Source organism: Hyperolius riggenbachi, chromosome 1, assembly GCF_040937935.1.
Source record: "Hyperolius riggenbachi isolate aHypRig1 chromosome 1, aHypRig1.pri, whole genome shotgun sequence".
Classification (NCBI taxonomy): Eukaryota; Metazoa; Chordata; class Amphibia; order Anura; family Hyperoliidae; genus Hyperolius; species Hyperolius riggenbachi.
The window spans coordinates 464,845,443-464,865,855 of NC_090646.1; the positions used below are offsets into that span (position 1 = coordinate 464,845,443).

The 20,413-nt window shown below is 47.2% G+C and overlaps 1 protein-coding gene across 2 annotated transcripts in view; it reads right to left on the reverse strand.

Moving 5' to 3' along the window:
- The window catches only part of SLC8B1 (solute carrier family 8 member B1), a 102,091-nt gene that overhangs the window by 40,196 nt on the left and 41,482 nt on the right, over window positions 1–20,413 (reverse strand). For both annotated transcript variants that reach the window (XM_068239660.1, XM_068239669.1), the window contains exons 5-9: window positions 17,968–18,120; window positions 17,675–17,727; window positions 15,780–15,838; window positions 5,161–5,265; window positions 4,826–4,993 (exon numbers count right to left, since the gene is read on the reverse strand). In XM_068239660.1, coding sequence (XP_068095761.1) covers window positions 4,826–4,993; window positions 5,161–5,265; window positions 15,780–15,838; window positions 17,675–17,727; window positions 17,968–18,120 — 538 coding nt within the window. The remainder of the gene's footprint in view (window positions 1–4,825; window positions 4,994–5,160; window positions 5,266–15,779; window positions 15,839–17,674; window positions 17,728–17,967; window positions 18,121–20,413) is intronic.

Here is a 20,413-nt window from a genome sequence, read left to right on the forward strand (position 1 = left end):
GTAGTTTAACTCTTCCAGTATTGGAAACAAAATGACTCATATCTTTGCTGTACTACACATACAAATCATTATAGCATAAGTTTATTTTCACTTTAGATTCCCTTTAAGCTCCCCTGCTTGAATAGCAATATCAGCGTTTGCCTCCGGTTAGTGCTGGCAGTTACTCTCTCTAAAATAGGGAAGAGCAGAAGGAGAAATGCAGGGACTATCACATATAACTAGCCACAGGACTAACAAGATCTGACAGCGTGTTAATTATTCTTGAATACGTTTTTACATGTACACTGTTTGGTTTGACTGGGACGTTTTGTTGACAAGCAGAAGTGCCTTGCTTTACTGCTGTAATAAAGAAGTCTCTAACAATACAACGCCAATTCCAATAACCTGGTAGCTAATAATTAAACCCAACCATTCACTTTGAAATGATCTTATATTTAGTGGACAGCAAACCAAGAATCAGTTGTAGTTAAAACTTGTCAGTAATTTTACAAAATATATTTTGTACTAAGGCTTACAAATATATAAATGAAAATGTACATAAATTTTACACATGCTTTACAGAACCTGTTCAGAGCAATCCAGCCTCTGGTCCTAAAATGAACGTCACCTCAGCAGAGCACATTGCTCCCGAGACCTCCTCCACAGCTGGTTACACTTCTACTTTTTACCTAACAGGTCTAAATGTGGATCCGAGATGAAAAACTAACTATAACAAGTAACTTGTCTAAATATCTAAAGTTTAGATAGTTTACACAGCATATCTAGCTGCAAACAGGTTCAACATTTTATGATTATTTATTTTTGTGACACAATGAGGGCAGCCATGTTCTGTTTGTCATAGTCACAGGCTGAGGACTGGAGATGCTATCAGCTTGCCTGTGTGTAAATTCAGTCCCCTCTCCTCCTCCCCTCTGCCTATGAAATCAATGGCTAGTAACCTCCTCCTGCCCAGACTGAGCTCCCATAAGCCCTTGCTACAGTGTCAAGGCACTGTGAAAAGCTGTGGACGAGGCTTGTTTAGTTTATAGTGTATTAGAATATTAAAACAAAACAAAAAAGTATTAGGCTTGAGGAATGCCCTATAAACTATAGGAAAGTAACACAATTATGCAAGGAGTAAAAGTTTATCTCGAATCCAGTTTAACAGTGAATTGAAGCCATGATTTGCAGTACATTACTAAACGATTACTACTGTCTCTTGGTAAAGTTCAGAAAACACACCTGATTTTTAATTGCTACACACAAATACCCTTTCCAAAGAGGACTGAAAATTAAGACTTAACTTTTATTGATAAATATTAAAAAGATCTATTTGTTAAACACATAGAAAGTGGTCAATTGGTAGGGGGGTATTATCGTTGGTAACAAATTACCATCCTCCCCTTTTCCAATGTCTAACCAAAAGCTCTACACATAACTCGACATGTTTCATTTCCTAAAGTGGAAATTTCGTCAGGAGTGAAAGTGCTCAGTGCTAGAGTGCCAAATTGCTAAAATCAGTTACATTAATCACAAATCACATATCTAGTGTAACAAAAAAACAGAGTAACGGCCGTAAAAAGACAGCCTGCTAAGGTTCATCATGGTGGCTGCCCTTTTATAGTGTATAGCCAGGGCTGAAGGCTGCTGGGTAAGGCGGGAACCAATTCCTCCTCCCCGGAGGGAGTATCCCCTCATCCCATAGGTCAAAAGTAGAGTCCATCAGACAAATTCCCCAATCAGTTCATTCCCCATACTCGCCAATATAGAGGAGAAAACATACAATCATCCGCTTTCCAACTCCCTTTTTCCCATTGTCTGATCCCCCATTGTGTATAGAACCCTTAATACTGAAGGACAGTGTGATGGAAAAGCGTTAAAACTCTATAAAAGAGAACTACGTATTCCGCGCCTTCTGATTGGTCCAGGCGGAGACGCTGGGGGCGTGGGCGGGCAGAGCGCTTGGAGGCCTACGTCAGAGCTGCGTAAACCAATAGGACGCCACTCAGCCTCCATCATCGCTCGCTCCCGTCCGCATATGCGCATGAAAGGTACGCCTGTGGACGTCATCACGTCCTAATGCGTTACCATAGTGATCCAAAGCGTATCCAGCCTATTGCTGGTGAACGCGGACTCAGTGTCAATCGTCATGGCAACGCATAAACAAAACAAGGATACAGGCCGTAGAGGCTCTGTATCAACATCACCAGAGGCGACCAGGGAACGTTACTGATGCGGGGGGGGGGGGGGGGGCTGAGCAAGGGGTGAGGACCAATCATCAGATACAAGAGGGATCTACTATTGAGGGATAATCAATAAAGGAGTGGAAAAACCCATTTGGCAACCTGGGAAAATATACCCAATCCACCACAGGAGTAGGGTGGTACAGAGGGGAAACGAAGGAGGTCCCTCCTGCCCTCAGTGAAGTAGGAAATACATTCCATTTACTCTTCCTATAGAGCCCGGTGATGAACTGTATGAGGTACATATTCACATAAAGGACATGTATTGTTCTAGTCCCCATCAATTACCAATATTTACAAAAAGGGAGAAAAAGTGAAACCCTCATTGAGTCCCCGAGGGCTAAGGGTGCCCAGTCTGTATATCCAACGGGCCTCCAATTGACGCAGCCTCTGATCTAAATTGCCCCCTCGGGGCCCCATCTTCCATCTTTGTATAACCCAGAATTTCAAACAAGACGGATCCCCGCCATGTTTCTCATGGAAGTGTCGGGCGACTGAAGTGTTGCGTTTGTGGTTAACATCCCCTAAATGCTCTAGGATTCTCTCCTTGACAACCCTTGTGGTCTCTCCCACATATATTAGAGGGCAGGGGCACTGGATAGCATATACTACTCCTTCACTATTACAGTTGAAGAAATCCCATAGTTCAAAAATGCGTCCGTCCTTAGGGGCAGTGAAGTTCTTACAGGTAAGGACATTGGCACAGGCCTTACATTTCCCACACTTATACATACCCTTGGGGGGGTTGGAGTTCAGCCAGGTTTTCCTTTCGCTGGCAGTATTCCTGTCAATTGGGGGCAAGAAAGAGTGTGTTAAATTATCCCCCAGATTTTTCCCCCTTCTATAAGTGATGAGGGGTGCCCTTGGTAGATAAGTTTGTAATTGTGGGTCTAATTTCAGGATGGACCAGTGTCGCCCCAAAATTCGTTTTACATTGTTTGATTGGTTAGAAAAGGTACTCACTATTCTCGCCTTTGTGCATTCTTTTGAAGAATCCCTATTTTTAGGGATTAGGAGATCCTTACGCTCAACTGCCTGTGCTTTTTCATATGCCTCCCTTACCACCTCTTTAGGGTAACCCCGTTCAGAGAACCGCTTTCCTAGGATGTTACATTCTTCAGTAAAGTCTGATTCATTAGTGCAGTTCCTGCGAGCCCGCAGGAACTGTCCCTTTGGGATGCCCTTTTTTAGGGGCTCAGGATGAAAACTACGCCATTCCAAGAGGGAGTTCGTAGCCGTAGGCTTACGGTAAATTTTAGTATCAAGGCCACCCTTCTCATTTTTCCGGATCTGCACATCTAGAAAGTTGATGCTGTCCTTATGAATCTCGTGGGTAAAGAACATACCAATGTCATTAGTATTTAGCTGTTCGACGAAATCAACAAATAGATTCCTGGGGCCGTCCCACAAGACGAAGATGTCATCTATGAAACGGCCCCAGAAAATCACGTGGGAGGTGTATACTGCCAGCTCCTCCCCAAAGACAATTGTGTCCTCCCACCATCCAAGGAAGAGGTTTGCATATGAGGGGGCACAGGCCGTCCCCATTGCACAACCCCTCCTCTGTAGATAGTATTTGTTCTGAAATAGAAAGTAATTATGATGTAAAATAAACGACAAGAGATCAAGGATCAATGCTGAATGCTCTGCCAGGTGGACACTTCTAGACTGCAAATAGTAACCCGTGGCGTTAAGGCCTAGATTATGATCAATATTATTGTACAAGGCCTCTACATCTAAACTTGCTAGCCACACCTGGTCCCCAATATGCACATCATGTAATTTGTTCAAGAGGTCCATAGTGTCACGCAAATATGCAGGAAGGCTTTCCACAAACGGTCTCATAAATGAGTCTACGTATTTACTGGTCTGTTCTGTGAGGCAATTATTACCCGATACAATCGGACGACCGGGTGGATTGCGCATATTTTTGTGGACCTTGGGGAGAGCATAGAAGGTGGCCACTGTAGGGGACCTATTCAGCATACAGTCAAAATCTGTCTTATCAAGAACACCTTTTCTCAAACCTTCTTTTAACATGCCTTCAAGTTTCTTATAAAAGGTCTGTGTGGGATTACCCTCTAGGATCTTGTACTGTCTCTTATCTGAGAGAATCACACGACACATGTTGACATATGCATCTCGAGACTGTCTTGGTAAAGTTCCCCTTTAAAGTGTACCAGAGACGAAAAAAATAAAAAAAAGTTTTATCCATTCCTGGGGCTTCCTCCAACCCCATGCGCACGGATCGCTCACACGCCGTGCTCTTCTGCCACCTGCAACTCCAGTACCGGGTCCCGTTACTTCCTTCAGTCGTGGCCAGTCTGTGCAAGAGGAAGTGCGCTCTCTACGTATCTTTCTGGTGGCCGCTGGAGAGATCCATAGAGGGTGCACTTCTCTTATGCAGACTGGCCGCGACTGGCTGAAGTTACGGGACCCGGTACCGAAGCTGTAGGCAGTGGAGGACGGTGGCGTGGGAGAGATCCATGCGTGTGGGGCTGGAGGAAGCCCAGGTAGGTATAAAACTTTTTTATTTTTTTGCCTCTGGTTTCCTTTAAGGCTGACATAAGAGGATAAATAGGTAAGAAATCAGGTATACATACCCAGAACGACCGGTAAGGTAACATAACCTCGATACATCACATAAAACGTAAGGAAGATGGCAGCAATGTAGAACACGATATCTCTGAGGAAGGGGCGAGAGGCAGCAGTAAATGGCTTCACCAATGCAATGCCGCCAGCTACTACTGTTGTAACAAATACACCAGCACCTGTAAAAAGGACATTTGCAATAAGCACATCTCAGTTATAAAAATAATTGCACAAGACGCACCCCGCCTCCAAAAAAACAAAAACAAACCCCAAAGCATTAAATCATGCATGCAAACATGGGATGAAATGTTGTGCTTAATAAGCACAATGCAGGCACTGGACTTACCGAAGAGAGCACCAATAGCCAGCCCAGCAGTCCTGGAGTCTGAGAACGCAGCTACAGCACTGAACACATCAGGGGCCCCATTCCCAAAGGCCAGAAAGGTGACACCATGCAGGTGGATGGTCAAGAAAAACAACCATTTCGCTAACTTCTAACCACATAGTTACATGTCCTACTGTGGGAGGGACAGGGAGGCAGTGAGCAGGCAGCTGCAGGTTTCGGAGGTGAAAATTAGTAAATTTTGCAGAAGGCAATTTTTTTTCATTTTTTCAAAAATGTTTATTTTTATTTTTTTTAAATAAATAGAACAGAATTGCCTAATAAATGCATATTAAAAACCATATCTAAGACAGTAGTGAACATAAGGCAAGTGCTCGACAGACAGATTCCCCCAATCTCTCTGATGTGCAGCCTGATTTTATAAGGCTTCAAGAATGAATTTGCTACTGAGAGTGCCTCTGTGCTATCCCTATTGTCTATTTACTGAAAAGTAAGGCAAAGTCACAACCGACAGGCATTTTGAGTTTCGCCAGCTCTGCTTCGCTTGGACAGAAACAGGGCTGTGGAGTCGGTATAAAAATCATCCGACTCCACAGTTTATTAAACAACCGACTCCGGCTTCAGGTACCCCAAATTTCTCCGACTCCAACTCCACAGCCCTGCACGGAAATGGTTAATTATCCATTTTACATCTTTTGTATCACTGTTTGACACTTTTGCCAGGGCATTTTACAGAGAATGTTAGGCTAGCCTTTAAGGCCCCGTTCACACTTGCGGTTTTGCAAAAACCGCACCGGATGTCCGGACCGCACCGGAGCCGGATCGGACCTGAACCGTACGGTGCCTGACCGGATCCGGTCCGGATCCGGTCCGGTTGCATACGGTTTCCGTGCGGTATGAACACGGTTCCGGTCCGGATCCGGATTCTTAAAGAGATAACAACCTGTATAAATACCTGGGGTTCTGGGAGGTCAGCAGAAGCTCTGGGGTCATTGTTGGAGACAGCTGGACGTGTGGAGACCATCCTTGGATACAGAGACAGCAGTTGGGACCATGGATCCAGTCATTTTTTACGCTTATTACCTGGGAATTCTCTCCTTCCTGTTGTTTACCTACTACTATGTGGGGAGAAGGCGTGCTCCTCGCAGGAGATGGTGGGTGCACCCTCTACTAGCCAGGAGGCAGAGGAAGGGAGAGTTCCAGGCCCTCTACCGGGACCTCAGACGACACCCACAGAAGTTCTACAGCTACACTCGGATGTCTATTCCCCTGTAAGTATATAGGCCTAAATACACCAACCCCCACCATTCCTAAACACCCCACCCTCACCCCCACAACACCTCATCCCTGTATACCTAGCTAAACACACCACCCTGACCCCCACACCCCTGTATACCTAGCTATACACTACACCCCCACCCTCCACAACACTCCCAAACCTCTGTAAACACACCTCCCCCATCCTCCACCCAACACCTTGTCCCACAACATACTTTACAGCTTCTTCCTTTACATCTCCTGACAGGTTTGATACCCTTTTGGAGATGGTGAAGGATGACCTTAGGAAGAAGGATACCACGTTCAGGAGAGCAGTCACACCACAAGAACAACTACTCATCACACTGAGGTATGTAAAAACAAATTTTTTTATTGCAAAAACAACCACTTTCCAACATGGAAACATTCTTCCAACATGGAAGACAAAAAAATAACATATCTATGGTATAGCCCGGTCAGTTTTAAGGAACACCAACCACCAACTTTGTGCTGGAAGAGTTGCAGGGCATAGCTGCCCAAGTGTCTTTCGGGGACACCAGGCCCTAATAAATTGAAGTGCTTTAAAAACCTAACCACTGGCACATGACCCTCTGAGCCATGGATGAAGGACACAGGGCAGTGAAAAGGCTAGGCCTCTCACCGACCAGTCAAGGTGTCCTTCATCCATGGCTCCAAGGGTCTTGTGCAAGTGGTTAGGAACAAGAACAAAGTGAGGAGCAAGAGGAACCGATGGCAGAGGTGCATGACTACAGGTGCAGTGCAACAGGCACAAGGTTGTGACCCAGGTAGTGTCTTTCGGGGACACCAGGCCCTAAAATTGAAGTGCTTCAAAAACCTAACCACTGGCACATGACCCTCTGAGCCATGGATGAAGGACACAGGGCAGTGAAAAGGCTAGGCCTCTCACCGACCAGTCAAGGTGTCCTTCATCCATGGCTCCAAGGGTCTTGTGCAAGTGGTTAGGAACAAGAACAAAGTGAGGAGCAAGAGGAACCGATGGCAGAGGTGCATGACTACAGGTGCAGTGCAACAGGCACAAGGTTGTGACCCAGGTAGTGTCTTTCGGGGACACCAGGCCCTAAAATTGAAGTGCTTCAAAAACCTAACCACTGGCACATGACCCTCTGAGCCATGGATGAAGGACACAGGGCAGTGAAAAGGCTAGGCCTCTCACCGACCAGTCAAGGTGTCCTTCATCCATGGCTCCAAGGGTCTTGTGCAAGTGGTTAGGAACAAGAACAAAGTGAGGAGCAAGAGGAACCGATGGCAGAGGTGCATGACTACAGGTGCAGTGCAACAGGCACAAGGTTGTGACCCAGGTAGTGTCTTTCGGGGACACCAGGCCCTAAAATTGAAGTGCTTCAAAAACCTAACCACTGGCACATGACCCTCTGAGCCATGGATGAAGGACACAGGGCAGTGAAAAGGCTAGGCCTCTCACCGACCAGTCAAGGTGTCCTTCATCCATGGCTCCAAGGGTCTTGTGCAAGTGGTTAGGAACAAGAACAAAGTGAGGAGCAAGAGGAACCGATGGCAGAGGTGCATGACTACAGGTGCAGTGCAACAGGCACAAGGTTGTGACCCAGGTAGTGTCTTTCGGGGACACCAGGCCCTAATAAATTGAAGTGCTTTAAAAACCTAACCACTGGCACATGACCCTCTGAGCCATGGATGAAGGACACAGGGCAGTGAAAAGGCTAGGCCTCTCACCGACCAGTCAAGGTGTCCTTCATCCATGGCTCCAAGGGTCTTGTGCAAGTGGTTAGAAACAAGAACAAAGTGAGGAGCAAGAGGAACCGATGGCAGAGGTGCATGACTACAGGTGCAGTGCAACAGGCACAAGGTTGTGACCCAGGTAGTGTCTTTCGGGGACACCAGGCCCTAAAATTGAAGTGCTTCAAAAACCTAACCACTGGCACATGACCCTCTGAGCCATGGATGAAGGACACAGGGCAGTGAAAAGGCTAGGCCTCTCACCGACCAGTCAAGGTGTCCTTCATCCATGGCTCCAAGGGTCTTGTGCAAGTGGTTAGGAACAAGAACAAAGTGAGGAGCAAGAGGAACCGATGGCAGAGGTGCATGACTACAGGTGCAGTGCAACAGGCACAAGGTTGTGACCCAGGTAGTGTCTTTCGGGGACACCAGGCCCTAAAATTGAAGTGCTTCAAAAACCTAACCACTGGCACATGACCCTCTGAGCCATGGATGAAGGACACAGGGCAGTGAAAAGGCTAGGCCTCTCACCGACCAGTCAAGGTGTCCTTCATCCATGGCTCCAAGGGTCTTGTGCAAGTGGTTAGGAACAAGAACAAAGTGAGGAGCAAGAGGAACCGATGGCAGAGGTGCATGACTACAGGTGCAGTGCAACAGGCACAAGGTTGTGACCCAGGTAGTGTCTTTCGGGGACACCAGGCCCTAAAGTTGAAGTGCTTCAAAAACCTAACCACTGGCACATGACCCTCTCAGCCATGGATGAAGGACACAGGTCAGTGAAAAGGCTAGGCCTCTCACCGACCAGTCAAGGTGTCCTTCATCCATGGCTCCAAGGGTCTTGTGCAAGTGGTTAGGAACAAGAACAAAGTGAGGAGCAAGAGGAACCGATGGCAGAGGTGCATGACTATAGGTGCAGTGCAACAGGCACAAGGTTGTGACCCAGGTAGTGTCTTTCGGGGACACCAGGCCCTAAAGTTGAAGTGCTTCAAAAACCTAACCACTGGCACATGACCCTCTCAGCCATGGATGAAGGACACAGGTCAGTGAAAAGGCTAGGCCTCTCATCGACCAGTCAAGGTGTCCTTCATCCATGGCTCCAAGGGTCTTGTGCAAGTGGTTAGGATCAACAAAGTAAGGAACAAGAGGAATCAAAGGCACAGGTGCAGGACTACAGGTGCTGTGCAACAGGCACAAGGTTGTGACCCAGGTAGTGTCTTTCGGGGACACCAGGCCCTAAATTATTAGTGCTTCTAAAACCTAACGACTGGCACAGGACCCTCTGAGCCATGGATGAAGGACACAGGGCAGTGAAAAGGCTAGGCCTCTCACCGACCAGTGTAGGTGTCCTTCATCCATGGCTCCAAGGGTCTTGTGCAAGTGGTTAGGAACAAGAACAAAGTGAGGAGCAAGAGGAACCGATGGCAGAGGTGCATGACTACAGGTGCAGTGCAACAGGCACAAGGTTGTGACCCAGGTAGTGTCTTTCGGGGACACCAGGCCCTAAAGTTGAAGTGCTTCAAAAACCTAACCACTGGCACATGACCCTCTCAGCCATGGATGAAGGACACAGGTCAGTGAAAAGGCTAGGCCTCTCACCGACCAGTCAAGGTGTCCTTCATCCATGGCTCCAAGGGTCTTATGCAAGTGGTTAGGAACAAGAACAAAGTGAGGAGCAAGAGGAACCGATGGCAGAGGTGCATGACTACAGGTGCAGTGCAACAGGCACAAGGTTGTGACCCAGGTAGTGTCTTTCGGGGACACCAGGCCCTAAAGTTGAAGTGCTTCAAAAACCTAACCACTGGCACATGACCCTCTCAGCCATGGATGAAGGACACAGGTCAGTGAAAAGGCTAGGCCTCTCATCGACCAGTCAAGGTGTCCTTCATCCATGGCTCCAAGGGTCTTGTGCAAGTGATTAGGATCAACAAAGTAAGGAACAAGAGGAATCAAAGGCACAGGTGCATGACTACAGGTGCAGTGCAACAGGCACAAGTTTGTGACCCAGGTAGTGTCTTTCGGGGACACCAGGCCCTAAAGTTCAAGTCCAGCAAAACCAAAAGTTAAAAAGCCCTGTGATGGTATCCTTCCTCCGTGGATCGGAGGTATTCAGAGGAGCATGTCCAGGAACAATTTGACTTTTTTTTTCAAATTGTATCGGCACCACTACTAGAAAAGGTGGGAGTTGCTGCCTGGAAATCTGGACTCTCTTGGGTGCTGGTCGTGGATGAGCTGGACCCTGACAGCGGTGGCCCATATTGACTGCCTCTGTAGCCGGTGTACATCTGTGATGATTGCCAGGTGGGCACCGCTGTTGGTTGTGGGGGTCTAAAAATTGGTGGTTGCAATAATGGCGTGTCCATGTGCTGTTTAATCACCTCCAGCAAATTGGAATGGCACGCCATCAGGTTTTGTGAAGGCACCTTTTCTAGATATGGTATTAGAGACATCACAGTGTGAAAACACGGGTGTGCCTGCAACTTCAGTAGTTCCTTGCTTTGTTGATGCATTTGCTGCATCATGTTCTGCAGCTGGCCCACCGACTGATGATGCTGCGCACGCAGTTGGTCGATTTCTCCTCTGTGCATCTCATGCATCATTTTAAGCTCGTCCCTGTAGTGCCCATGTACAGCGTCGAGCTCACATTGCAGTGTAGTGATGTGGGACTTGTACTGCTCCATGATATGGCCCCTGTCCTCATCTTGCAACTGCCGGGTTATGAGAGTTTGGTGGCTCTGAAGAATCCCGAGAAGTCCGGAGACAGCCCCGGACATCTCGGACTCTGTCTCTCTCCTTGTTGGGGGGAGGGTACCTCGACGCCTCACTGGTGTGGTGGTCCTCACTGGTGGTGTGGCAGCATCTTCCCGTCCTCTGGCCTGTGTCGGGGTTGCCCTGCGCGCTGGTTGTGCTGCAGTCTCTCGGTGCTCCTCACTTTGTTCTTGTTCCCCTGGAGCTTCCATAGCGGTCGATTGTGGAGGTTCAGCTTCTTCCACACTCGGTCCTGCAACCTCAACATCCAAGCTCTCTTCTGCCAAGTCATCATCAAAGGAGAGAGTTGGGATTAAGGACTCCCTCCTCCTACTCCTCTCCTCGGGGCAATAGGTTACATCAGCGACGTCATCATCCACCAAGCTCTCCTCACTGCTGAACCGTGCCTCCTGGGTCGGTTCCTCTTGCTCCAAATTGTCTTCAGTCCTGTAGATAAAAACAATATTTATTGGTGTGCCAAACAGCATGTGGCGTCAATTCACAGAGCTAGCAAACACTAGCAATCACTTTATCACCCGTTTCTACCCAACATTTGATAAAGCTTGTGAGAAAATTTCGCTAGCCATGGGAATTGAGGCCATAGCAATACATGGCCGAAGTCATGGTAAATGAGCTCTCAGTTCCTGCCCACAGTAGTGGTACTTACAGTCTAGGTTCCAGGCTTGCATTGATGAAAGACAATTGCTTGGCAAATTGGTAGTCTTTTTGTCGCCTTCCCCCGCCACTGCCACTTCGTTCGGCAAGTTTTTTCTTCCGTAGCCATTTCACATATGCATCCCGTATATTGCGCCACCTTGTCTTGTACCTTTCTCCTGTAACGACATGAAAAATTGATTTCGATTATTTCTCTTGTAGGTACATCGCAACTGGACAAACATATACATCGCTACATGTGACATTTCGTATTGGGAAGAGCACGGTGGCAGGCATCGTCGTGAGGACTTCGAGGATCCTTTGGACGCGACTGAGGGCCAGATACATGCCTGTGCCGGACACCACGAAATGGGAGGAGATCGCCCAGGGCTTCTGGACCGAGTGCAAGTTTCCTAATTGTGTTGGCGCACTGGATGGGAAACACATCCGGATTCAGAAACCCGTGGGGAGTGGCAGCCATTATTTCAACTATAAAAAATACTTCAGCATTGTTCTAATGGCAGTGGCAGATGCGGACTACAAGTTTGTGTACGTGGATGTGGGGTCGTACGGTAGTTCCAATGACTCTGGAATTTTCCAGCGTACGACCCTTTGCCGGCTGATGGAGGAAGGCAGACTGCGTCTCCCCCGTGACAGACCCTGGCCTGGGACAAGGGCACCGGCCTACCCCTATGTGTTTGTGGGGGACGAGGCCTTCGCCCTGTCCGACCATGTAATGCGTCCGTACCCAGACAGGGGACTTGATGCCAGCCAGCTACACTTCAATGCTCGGTTGAGCCGTGCAAGGAGAATGGTGGAGTGCACATTTGGGATCCTGGTGTCAAAGTGGAGGGTGTTCCACACGCCCATGCTGCTGAAACCGGGCAACGCAGTTGTCGTGGTGAAGGCAGCATGCATCCTCCACAACTTTGTGCGGCAGGAGGAAAGAGAGACTCCGGAACCCCCGAATGTGCTTCCACTAATGCCCCTGCGGAGGTATGCAACCAGGCCAAGGGTAGTGTCACTGCGGAACAGGGACCAACTGAGACTTTATTTTACCACACCACCTGGACGAGGGTGAATGTTTGGTTTTTAATATGTTTTGTTGAAATGTGTTTATTTTGGAGTTTCAAGTTTGAGTGATTTTAAATGTATTAATTTTTTACAATAAATTAATGTATAATAATTGGTCATTGTGTATGTTTTATGTGCACAGGTGGGGTACATCGCAGGTGGGTGGGATACATCACAGGTGGGTGGGATAAAGCACAGGTGGGTGGGATAAAGCACAGGTGGGTGGGATACAGCACAGGTGGGTGGGATACAGCACAGGTGGGGTACATCACAGGTGGGGTACAGGTGGGTGGGATACATCACAGGTGGGGTACAGGTGGGTGGGATACATCACAAGTGGGGTAGAGGTGGGTGGGATACATCACAGGTGGGGTACAGGTGGGTGGGATACATCACAGGTGGGTGGGATACATCACAGGTGGGGTACAGGTGGGTGGGATACATCACAGGTGGGTGGGATACATCACAGGTGGGGTACAGGTGGGTGGGATACATCACAGGTGGGGTACAGGTGGGTGGGATACATCACAAGTGGGGTAGAGGTGGGTGGGATACATCACAGGTGGGGTACAGGTGGGTGGGATACATCACAGGTGGGGTACATCACAGGTGGGGTACATCACAGGTGGGTGGGATACATCACAGGTGGGGTACAGGTGGGTGGGATACATCACAGGTGGGGTACAGGTGGGTGGGATACATCACAGGTGGGTGGGATACATCACAGGTGGGTGGGATACATCACAGGTGGGGTACAGGTGGGTGGGATACATCACAAGTGGGGTAGAGGTGGGTGGGATACATCACAGGTGGGGTACAGGTGGGTGGGATACATCACAGGTGGGTGGGATACATCACAGGTGGGGTACAGGTGGGTGGGATACATCACAGGTGGGTGGGATACATCACAGGTGGGTGGGATACATCACAGGTGGGGTACAGGTGGGTGGGATACATCACAGGTGGGGTACAGGTGGGTGGGATACATCACAAGTGGGGTAGAGGTGGGTGGGATACATCACAGGTGGGGTACAGGTGGGTGGGATACATCACAGGTGGGTGGGATACATCACAGGTGGGGTACAGGTGGGTGGGATACATCACAGGTGGGGTACAGGTGGGTGGGATACATCACAGGTGGGTGGGATACATCACAGGTGGGTGGGATACATCACAGGTGGGTGGGATACATCACAGGTGGGTGGGATACATCACAGGTGGGGTACAGGTGGGTGGGATACATCACAGGTGGGGTACAGGTGGGTGGGATACATCACAGGTGGGGTACAGGTGGGTGGGGAACAGGTGGGTGGGGAACAGGTGGGTGGGCCACGGGTGGGTGGGCAACACGTGGGTGACACAAATCCATAGCAAAAGTTGAATACATCACAAGCTTAAACAACAAGACCCCCCCAAAAAACTTCTAGTCAACATACCCTCTGTGCCTTGCTGTCTCTTGCTCAAGTTCTCAAAGTCCTCCACATACAGCTTGGCAATTTTTTTCCACAGGCCTCTGCATTTTTTGATGTTGCTGTGGTCCGCATCCCCCTTGTCCCACAGGGCTGGTACCTGCTGCACCTGTAGGATGAGGTCTTCTGATGTGTAGGGCCTCACCCCCTCGCTATCAGACAGATCCTGCTCCATATTGCTGCCAAAGAGCTCCAGCATGAAGTCACTGCTGCTCCACTCTGTGAACGCTGGTGCCATGTGGTCCCCATCCAAAATGGCCACCATACCATAGAGTCTGCATAGGAAGTGTGGTACAACATCCGGTTTTTATAGCCAGTGTGTTGTGCGCTCTCCGGTTCTCATTGGTTTCCATTGGCCGGATGCAACATTCCGGCTCCGGTCCGGATACGTCAGCCGGACCAGCCGGACCAAAAAATAGCGCATGTTGGAACGAACGCCGGAGTCCGGATCCGGTCCGGCTCCGGTCCGGACGAAACGGACGCATGTGAACGGTCGCATAGACTTTCATTGCTATGCCGTGCGTCCGTTTCGTCCGGTCCGCATGCGGTCCGGCTCCGGCACGGCTCCGGCACGGCGATTCCGGATAGCAACCGCTAATGTGAACCGGGCCTTACACTTAATGCTTTGGTATGCATTAGTACGTGTTAGTGCGCGTTGGTACGCATTTTTTCCATAGCAGTGCATTGTGAAAAAGATTTCAGTTAAAACGCGTATTGTGGGAATTGAGCCATAGGAAAACATGGGCATTACTTTGAAAATCAGTTGTCTTATAACGGAGAGCAACTGATTACGTGTAAATGGGGCCTTTGGCCCATATTCACATGGCGAGGTCTGTTGGATCTATACAGACTTGTCATCAGGCTCTGGCAGGAGATGCTTCTGTTGCTATGGATCGGGCGAAGGGGCCATGAGCACGTGCAACAGAGCAGTTTCCGGCGGGTAGGAGAGCATTGAGAACAATGCAATGGTGCAATCCTCATGTATCGGGTATTGCTAAAGATCCAACATGCTGAATATTTAGTGATAGTCGTGCGGACGCTGTACACACACTAGTCTGACTACCCGATTCATGGCCATGATGGTCGTTATTGTCCTCTACAACTGAGTTCAGACCAGCATGGGTATGTAGCTTTACTCTCCCTCAAAGAGACGCACAACTGATGCCCTGATAACAGTCTGAGCTGTAGTTTAGCAGGAAGCCAACTAGCACCATGAAGCAAGCGGATCCCCACACAGGCACATGAGGAGTACCGATTCTGCATGCAGAGAGAATTGGGAATAAAATGTGGAATCCTACAGCTGCAAGGCCAGAGTATTCGCCATTTAGCTACCATACTGTCCATTAGAAATGGCCAATAATGTGCTCATAATTCTGATACACGCACAAACTGAATCCTGCTGCAAATTGGGCCAATGAAAATTGACAGGTAGTGGATTTGATCCAAGCTACATACAATTTTAACAATAAAAATAAATAAAAGCTACATACAATTTGCATGCAAGCCAGAATTCTTAGCACCTCATTGGATATCTCCACTGCCAATGAAAAGGTCTCCATACACTTCCCTGTCCAAAATACACGCACAGAAGTTTTCAAAACATGGTCATATAGCTCCACACTTCCATGCACTAATTGGTTTAGATCCACATCTTATCTCACACTCATAACTGAACATATGGAAAGGATACTGCCACATTGTGGGAAAGCCGGAGTGTTCGCGAGATTGCAGACAAATTTGGACAAAAGCTGAAAAACGCATCCAAGAAAAAAATAATTAAAACTTAACAGAAATTCACTCTTAATGCTGAACTTCCTTTTAAAACATTATACTAAGTGGACAGAAGACATGGAAGGCTATCCTTCCATGGGATACAATCTACAAACTGGATAATGCCCAGTCTGTAAAAACAGGTTGGAATTCTGTACAACTGTCAGAAAGCTTTGAGGCAGGGGTCACACTTGTCCGCTTTGTGTGTGTTTTCTGCACAGTAAAACGGATTTCAACTGAGAACTCCTGTTAATCAATGAACTAGGTCACACGAATGCGGATTTTGCGCACAGGATATTTCTGCACATTTTGTCAGTCAGACATAGGCTGCTGTGATAAAAAATAAAAAAAAATTCTGCATACAAACACACATAGGGCTTGATTCACAAAGCGGTGCTAACTGTTTAGCACGGGTGTGCTAAACAGTTGGCACGTGAAGTGACGTTCGCGGACTTTTGCGCGTGCAAAGTGCCACGATTCGTGCGATCGCTGACTTTTGCGCGTGCAATTTGCCGCGATTCGCGCAAATCGCGGCAAATTGTGCACGCAAAAGTCTGCACTTCACGTGCTAACTGTTTAGCACACCCGTGCTAAACAGTTAGCACCGCTTTGTGAATCAAGCCCCTACTGTGCAGGAATAAAAATGTGTGCAGAAAACTGAAAGACAAGTGTGACCCCTGACTGAAGGCTTCTTCCTGGTTATACTGCTTTCTAAGTAGAATATAGTGGTGGTCTGACTAGAACAGTTTGTAAATCACTCACCTAGGATAGGTACACAGATCATGTTCGTGCCTAACTTCTGACTCATCTCTTCAGCATTTTTATTGCAGAGGAGCGTCTTTGACACTAAAGCCCAATCTACACGATACGATTCTTTGTACGATTCGATTACGATTCTATTTACGATTCTATTAAATCCAACATGTCCGATCCTGATTCGATTCAATTTGATTTGCCATTACAAAACAATGGCAAATCAAATTGAATTGAATCAGGATCAGACATGTTGGATTTAATAGAATCGTAAATAGAATCGTAATTGAATTGTACAAAGAATCGGATCGTGTAGATTGGGCTAAAAGGTTGCCATACACGGAGATTTTTTTCCCTCGATATCTGAACGATTCAATAATTTGATCGAATCCTTTACAAGTGGATGCCGCAAATGACGCCCAATTGATTTTCGGACACAATTGATCAACTGGCTTCAGATGGAACGTATCTCTTGATTGGCGGTGGGCCGGGAACACAGCGCTGTTGGTATTTATTTTTTGGATCAGCGACACGCAGTGTAGGCAATGGAGCACACACTCACCTGTCCACTGGCCCACTTCCTGTGTCTTCCCTTCAGGGCTCCTGCGTCATATGACAATACTAGAGGCCAAACATTAGAGGCCTTTAGTGGTCACGTAAGATGCGTGCCATGGTGCCTTTAGCGTTGGTCACATGACACAGGCGCCCCAGAAGGGAAGACACAGGTAGGAGCACCTAGTGGCTCTGGAGAAAAGGACATACACAGGCAGACAGGTGAGCGTAAGCTCCGCCTCCTACATTTGCACGGCCCAGATGGGTGAGTGGCGGTTAGGGGGCTACTTGTCATACAGAAAATCTTTTTGCAGAGAGTGTAGAGGGATTTCAATTAGATAGATTCAGGACATGATCTGCTAGAGAAGGAATCTTATCTATTAGCCACATTGACCACTGTATGGGCAGCTTTCTATTAGCTAAGCATTACAGCCAAGATACTATGTTTTTAAAAGGTAGATAAGGTGGTAGCCTCCATTCCCAAATGACATGGATACTGGAATACTTACAACTTCTCTGCAGCTACTGCTAGGATGATGAATAGGTAAAGAAGCCACAGCACCTGAGCAGGAGAAACAGACAACATGAGTCATATATAAACCAGTTTTGCTGAATATATAGCATACAGCTGCAATTTGCTGCCATTTTTCACGTGGCAGTGTGAGTGAAAATTTCCAGGATTTTACTTCCTCTTGCAGCTGCTGATTGGCATGGAATGCTGCTTTAGCTTATATTAACCTATGTCCATTGGCCCAGCATACTCCCTTAAATGTGACACGTACAATGCTGAAAACATACTCACATAGAGGAAGATCGCCAACGGGTAGAGCTGTGGTGGAAAGCTGCAGAAAGCTCTCTCCAAATAATTAATGTAACCATCAGTGTCATTGCAGTCTGGCGTATTCTTGATGAATTCACAGCGAAGAGTGGCATTTAACTTTCCCACTTCCTGACACTGTACAAAGCAAACACCACAAAATTCATTTATTTACAAGTGTCAGACTACTTCCAGAGCTGAGCCCTCAACCAAGTCAAACATAAATTTCACAAAATAGTAGAAGAAATTAAGACAATATTTACTTGAATGACAGACAAAAAAGGAAATATGTCAGTGATGGTTACACCCAGATACATCACCTTATAAAAATAATTTTACAGGACTTTTGTAATGCAGGCACAGAACTTAAGGCTACTTACACACTAAGACATTGCGTTTTAGGGGACGTTATGGTCGCATAACGTGCCCCTAACGCAACGCCTGGTGGTGCTCTTGGATGTGGACGTCAGAGTGAGCCATGTTGTGCAGCTCACTCTGGCATCCGTGATGCGTACTCCTGGACGCATGCGGCATCACGTGGTCCAGCCGGCTAATCACCGCACAGAGCGGCGCTCCAGGAAGTAAACACTGCACGTCACACCGTGCAGTGAATATTAATTAGCCTTGTGCCTGGCCGAGGAGGAGGAGGGAAGACCTCCTCCTCCAACACTACTGAGCATGTGCGCACAGTCTAACGCGGCTTAGGAGAAGGAGGGAAGACCTCCTCGGCTTAGGAGGAGGAGGGAAGACCTCCTCCTCCAACACTACTGAGCATGTGCGCACAGTCTAACGCGGCTTGCAGCACTCTCAACGGACGTGTTGCGTTACAATGTAACGCAACGTGGGCACTGTGAACAGCCCATTGAATTTTCATTACTGTGCGGTGGGCTGCGTTACAGGCTGCACTAACGTGCGCCTGTAATGTCTTAATGTGAAAGCAGCCTAAAGGACAACTGTAACGAGAGGTATATGGAGGCTGACATATTTATTTCCTTTTAAAGGACACCCGAGGTGAAAATAACCAAATTAAACAATTGTATCTATCCTCCTCCTAAAAATGACTATTGAAGATATTCCAGTTTTTTATTTAAATCTACTTTTTACGTTTTTACTGTTTTATTGTTTTTGCTCAATGGCACATTCCTTGAAGTATGCCACAGCAAAAATCTATGAACTATTTTTATACCCTTTCTATCTCTTTCCTACTCACAGAAGCCATTTTCTGCTAGTAAAGTGTTTTATAGTTGTAATTTCTTATCAGTGACGGTCACACTGTAGTCTGACCCTGTCCCGACAGGAACTGCCACTTACATACCTGATGTTTAACTCTTTCAGGTAGAGAAAGAAAAAAAATAACACAGCAGTGTTATTTGTGTGCTAGGCACTGTACATACACGTCTATCTCATCATGTTACATGTCACCTTATCCTTTAAGCAATACCAGTCCTGGCTGTCCTGCTAATCCTCTGCCTCTAATGCTAGGTTCAAATGATGCAATTTTCTGACAGTTTACGGTCACATCGATTATTTCCAACATGTCTGATCTGATTTCCGATCGATTTTTAGAACAATTTTTCATAGAAGTGAACAGAAAATCGATAAAAAAAAATCCATCGGAAATCAGATTGGAGATGTTGGAAATAATTTATCTGACAGTAAATCTGTCAGAAAATTGCATAGTGTGTAGCTAGCATTAGGGCCCATTCACACTGAGGGTCGAAAAACGCTAGCGATTAGTGCTAGCGTTTTGCAGCGATTTTTCATGATAAACGTGTATTTTTGACTGTACATTTTCATGATCTTTGAGCGATCGCGATTAGCATTTTTTTAACATTGCAATCGTTATCCCTCAAAAATTTTGAAAAAGCACTGCATGCACCGCGCTTGCGTTTATCGCAAATAGACGCGGCCGTGGCAGTGAGATCACTGCCATATACTTTAACCACTTTACCCCCGCCCGTACGAATTTCTCCGTCCCCTTTTCCATCCTTTCACCCCCAGGGACGGAGAAATCCGTACTTTCCGCACTCCCGCCGCTGCACGCGCTCCCGCTCGCTCTAGTGCGCACTCCCGCTCGTAAACACGCTGCCCGCCGCTCGCCTGGAGATCAATGAATGGGAAAATCCATTCCCGTTCGTTGATCTGAGCCCCGCAATGATCCGCTGCTTTTCCGCTAAGCAGCGCGATCATTGTGGAAAAAAAACAAAAAACAAAACAAAACAAAACAAAACAAAACAAAACAAAAAAAAAAAAAAAAAAAAAAAAAAACTTACCCAGCCTCCTAGTACTTCCTCCAAGCGTCAGTAAGGACGCTTGGAGGACACATTAAACAAAGCTACTGTTGCCATCTTGTGGCCAAATAGTAAAACTACACCCTAAAGCATTTTTCACATACAAATCATTACTTATACATAGGGATGCTCAAATTCGG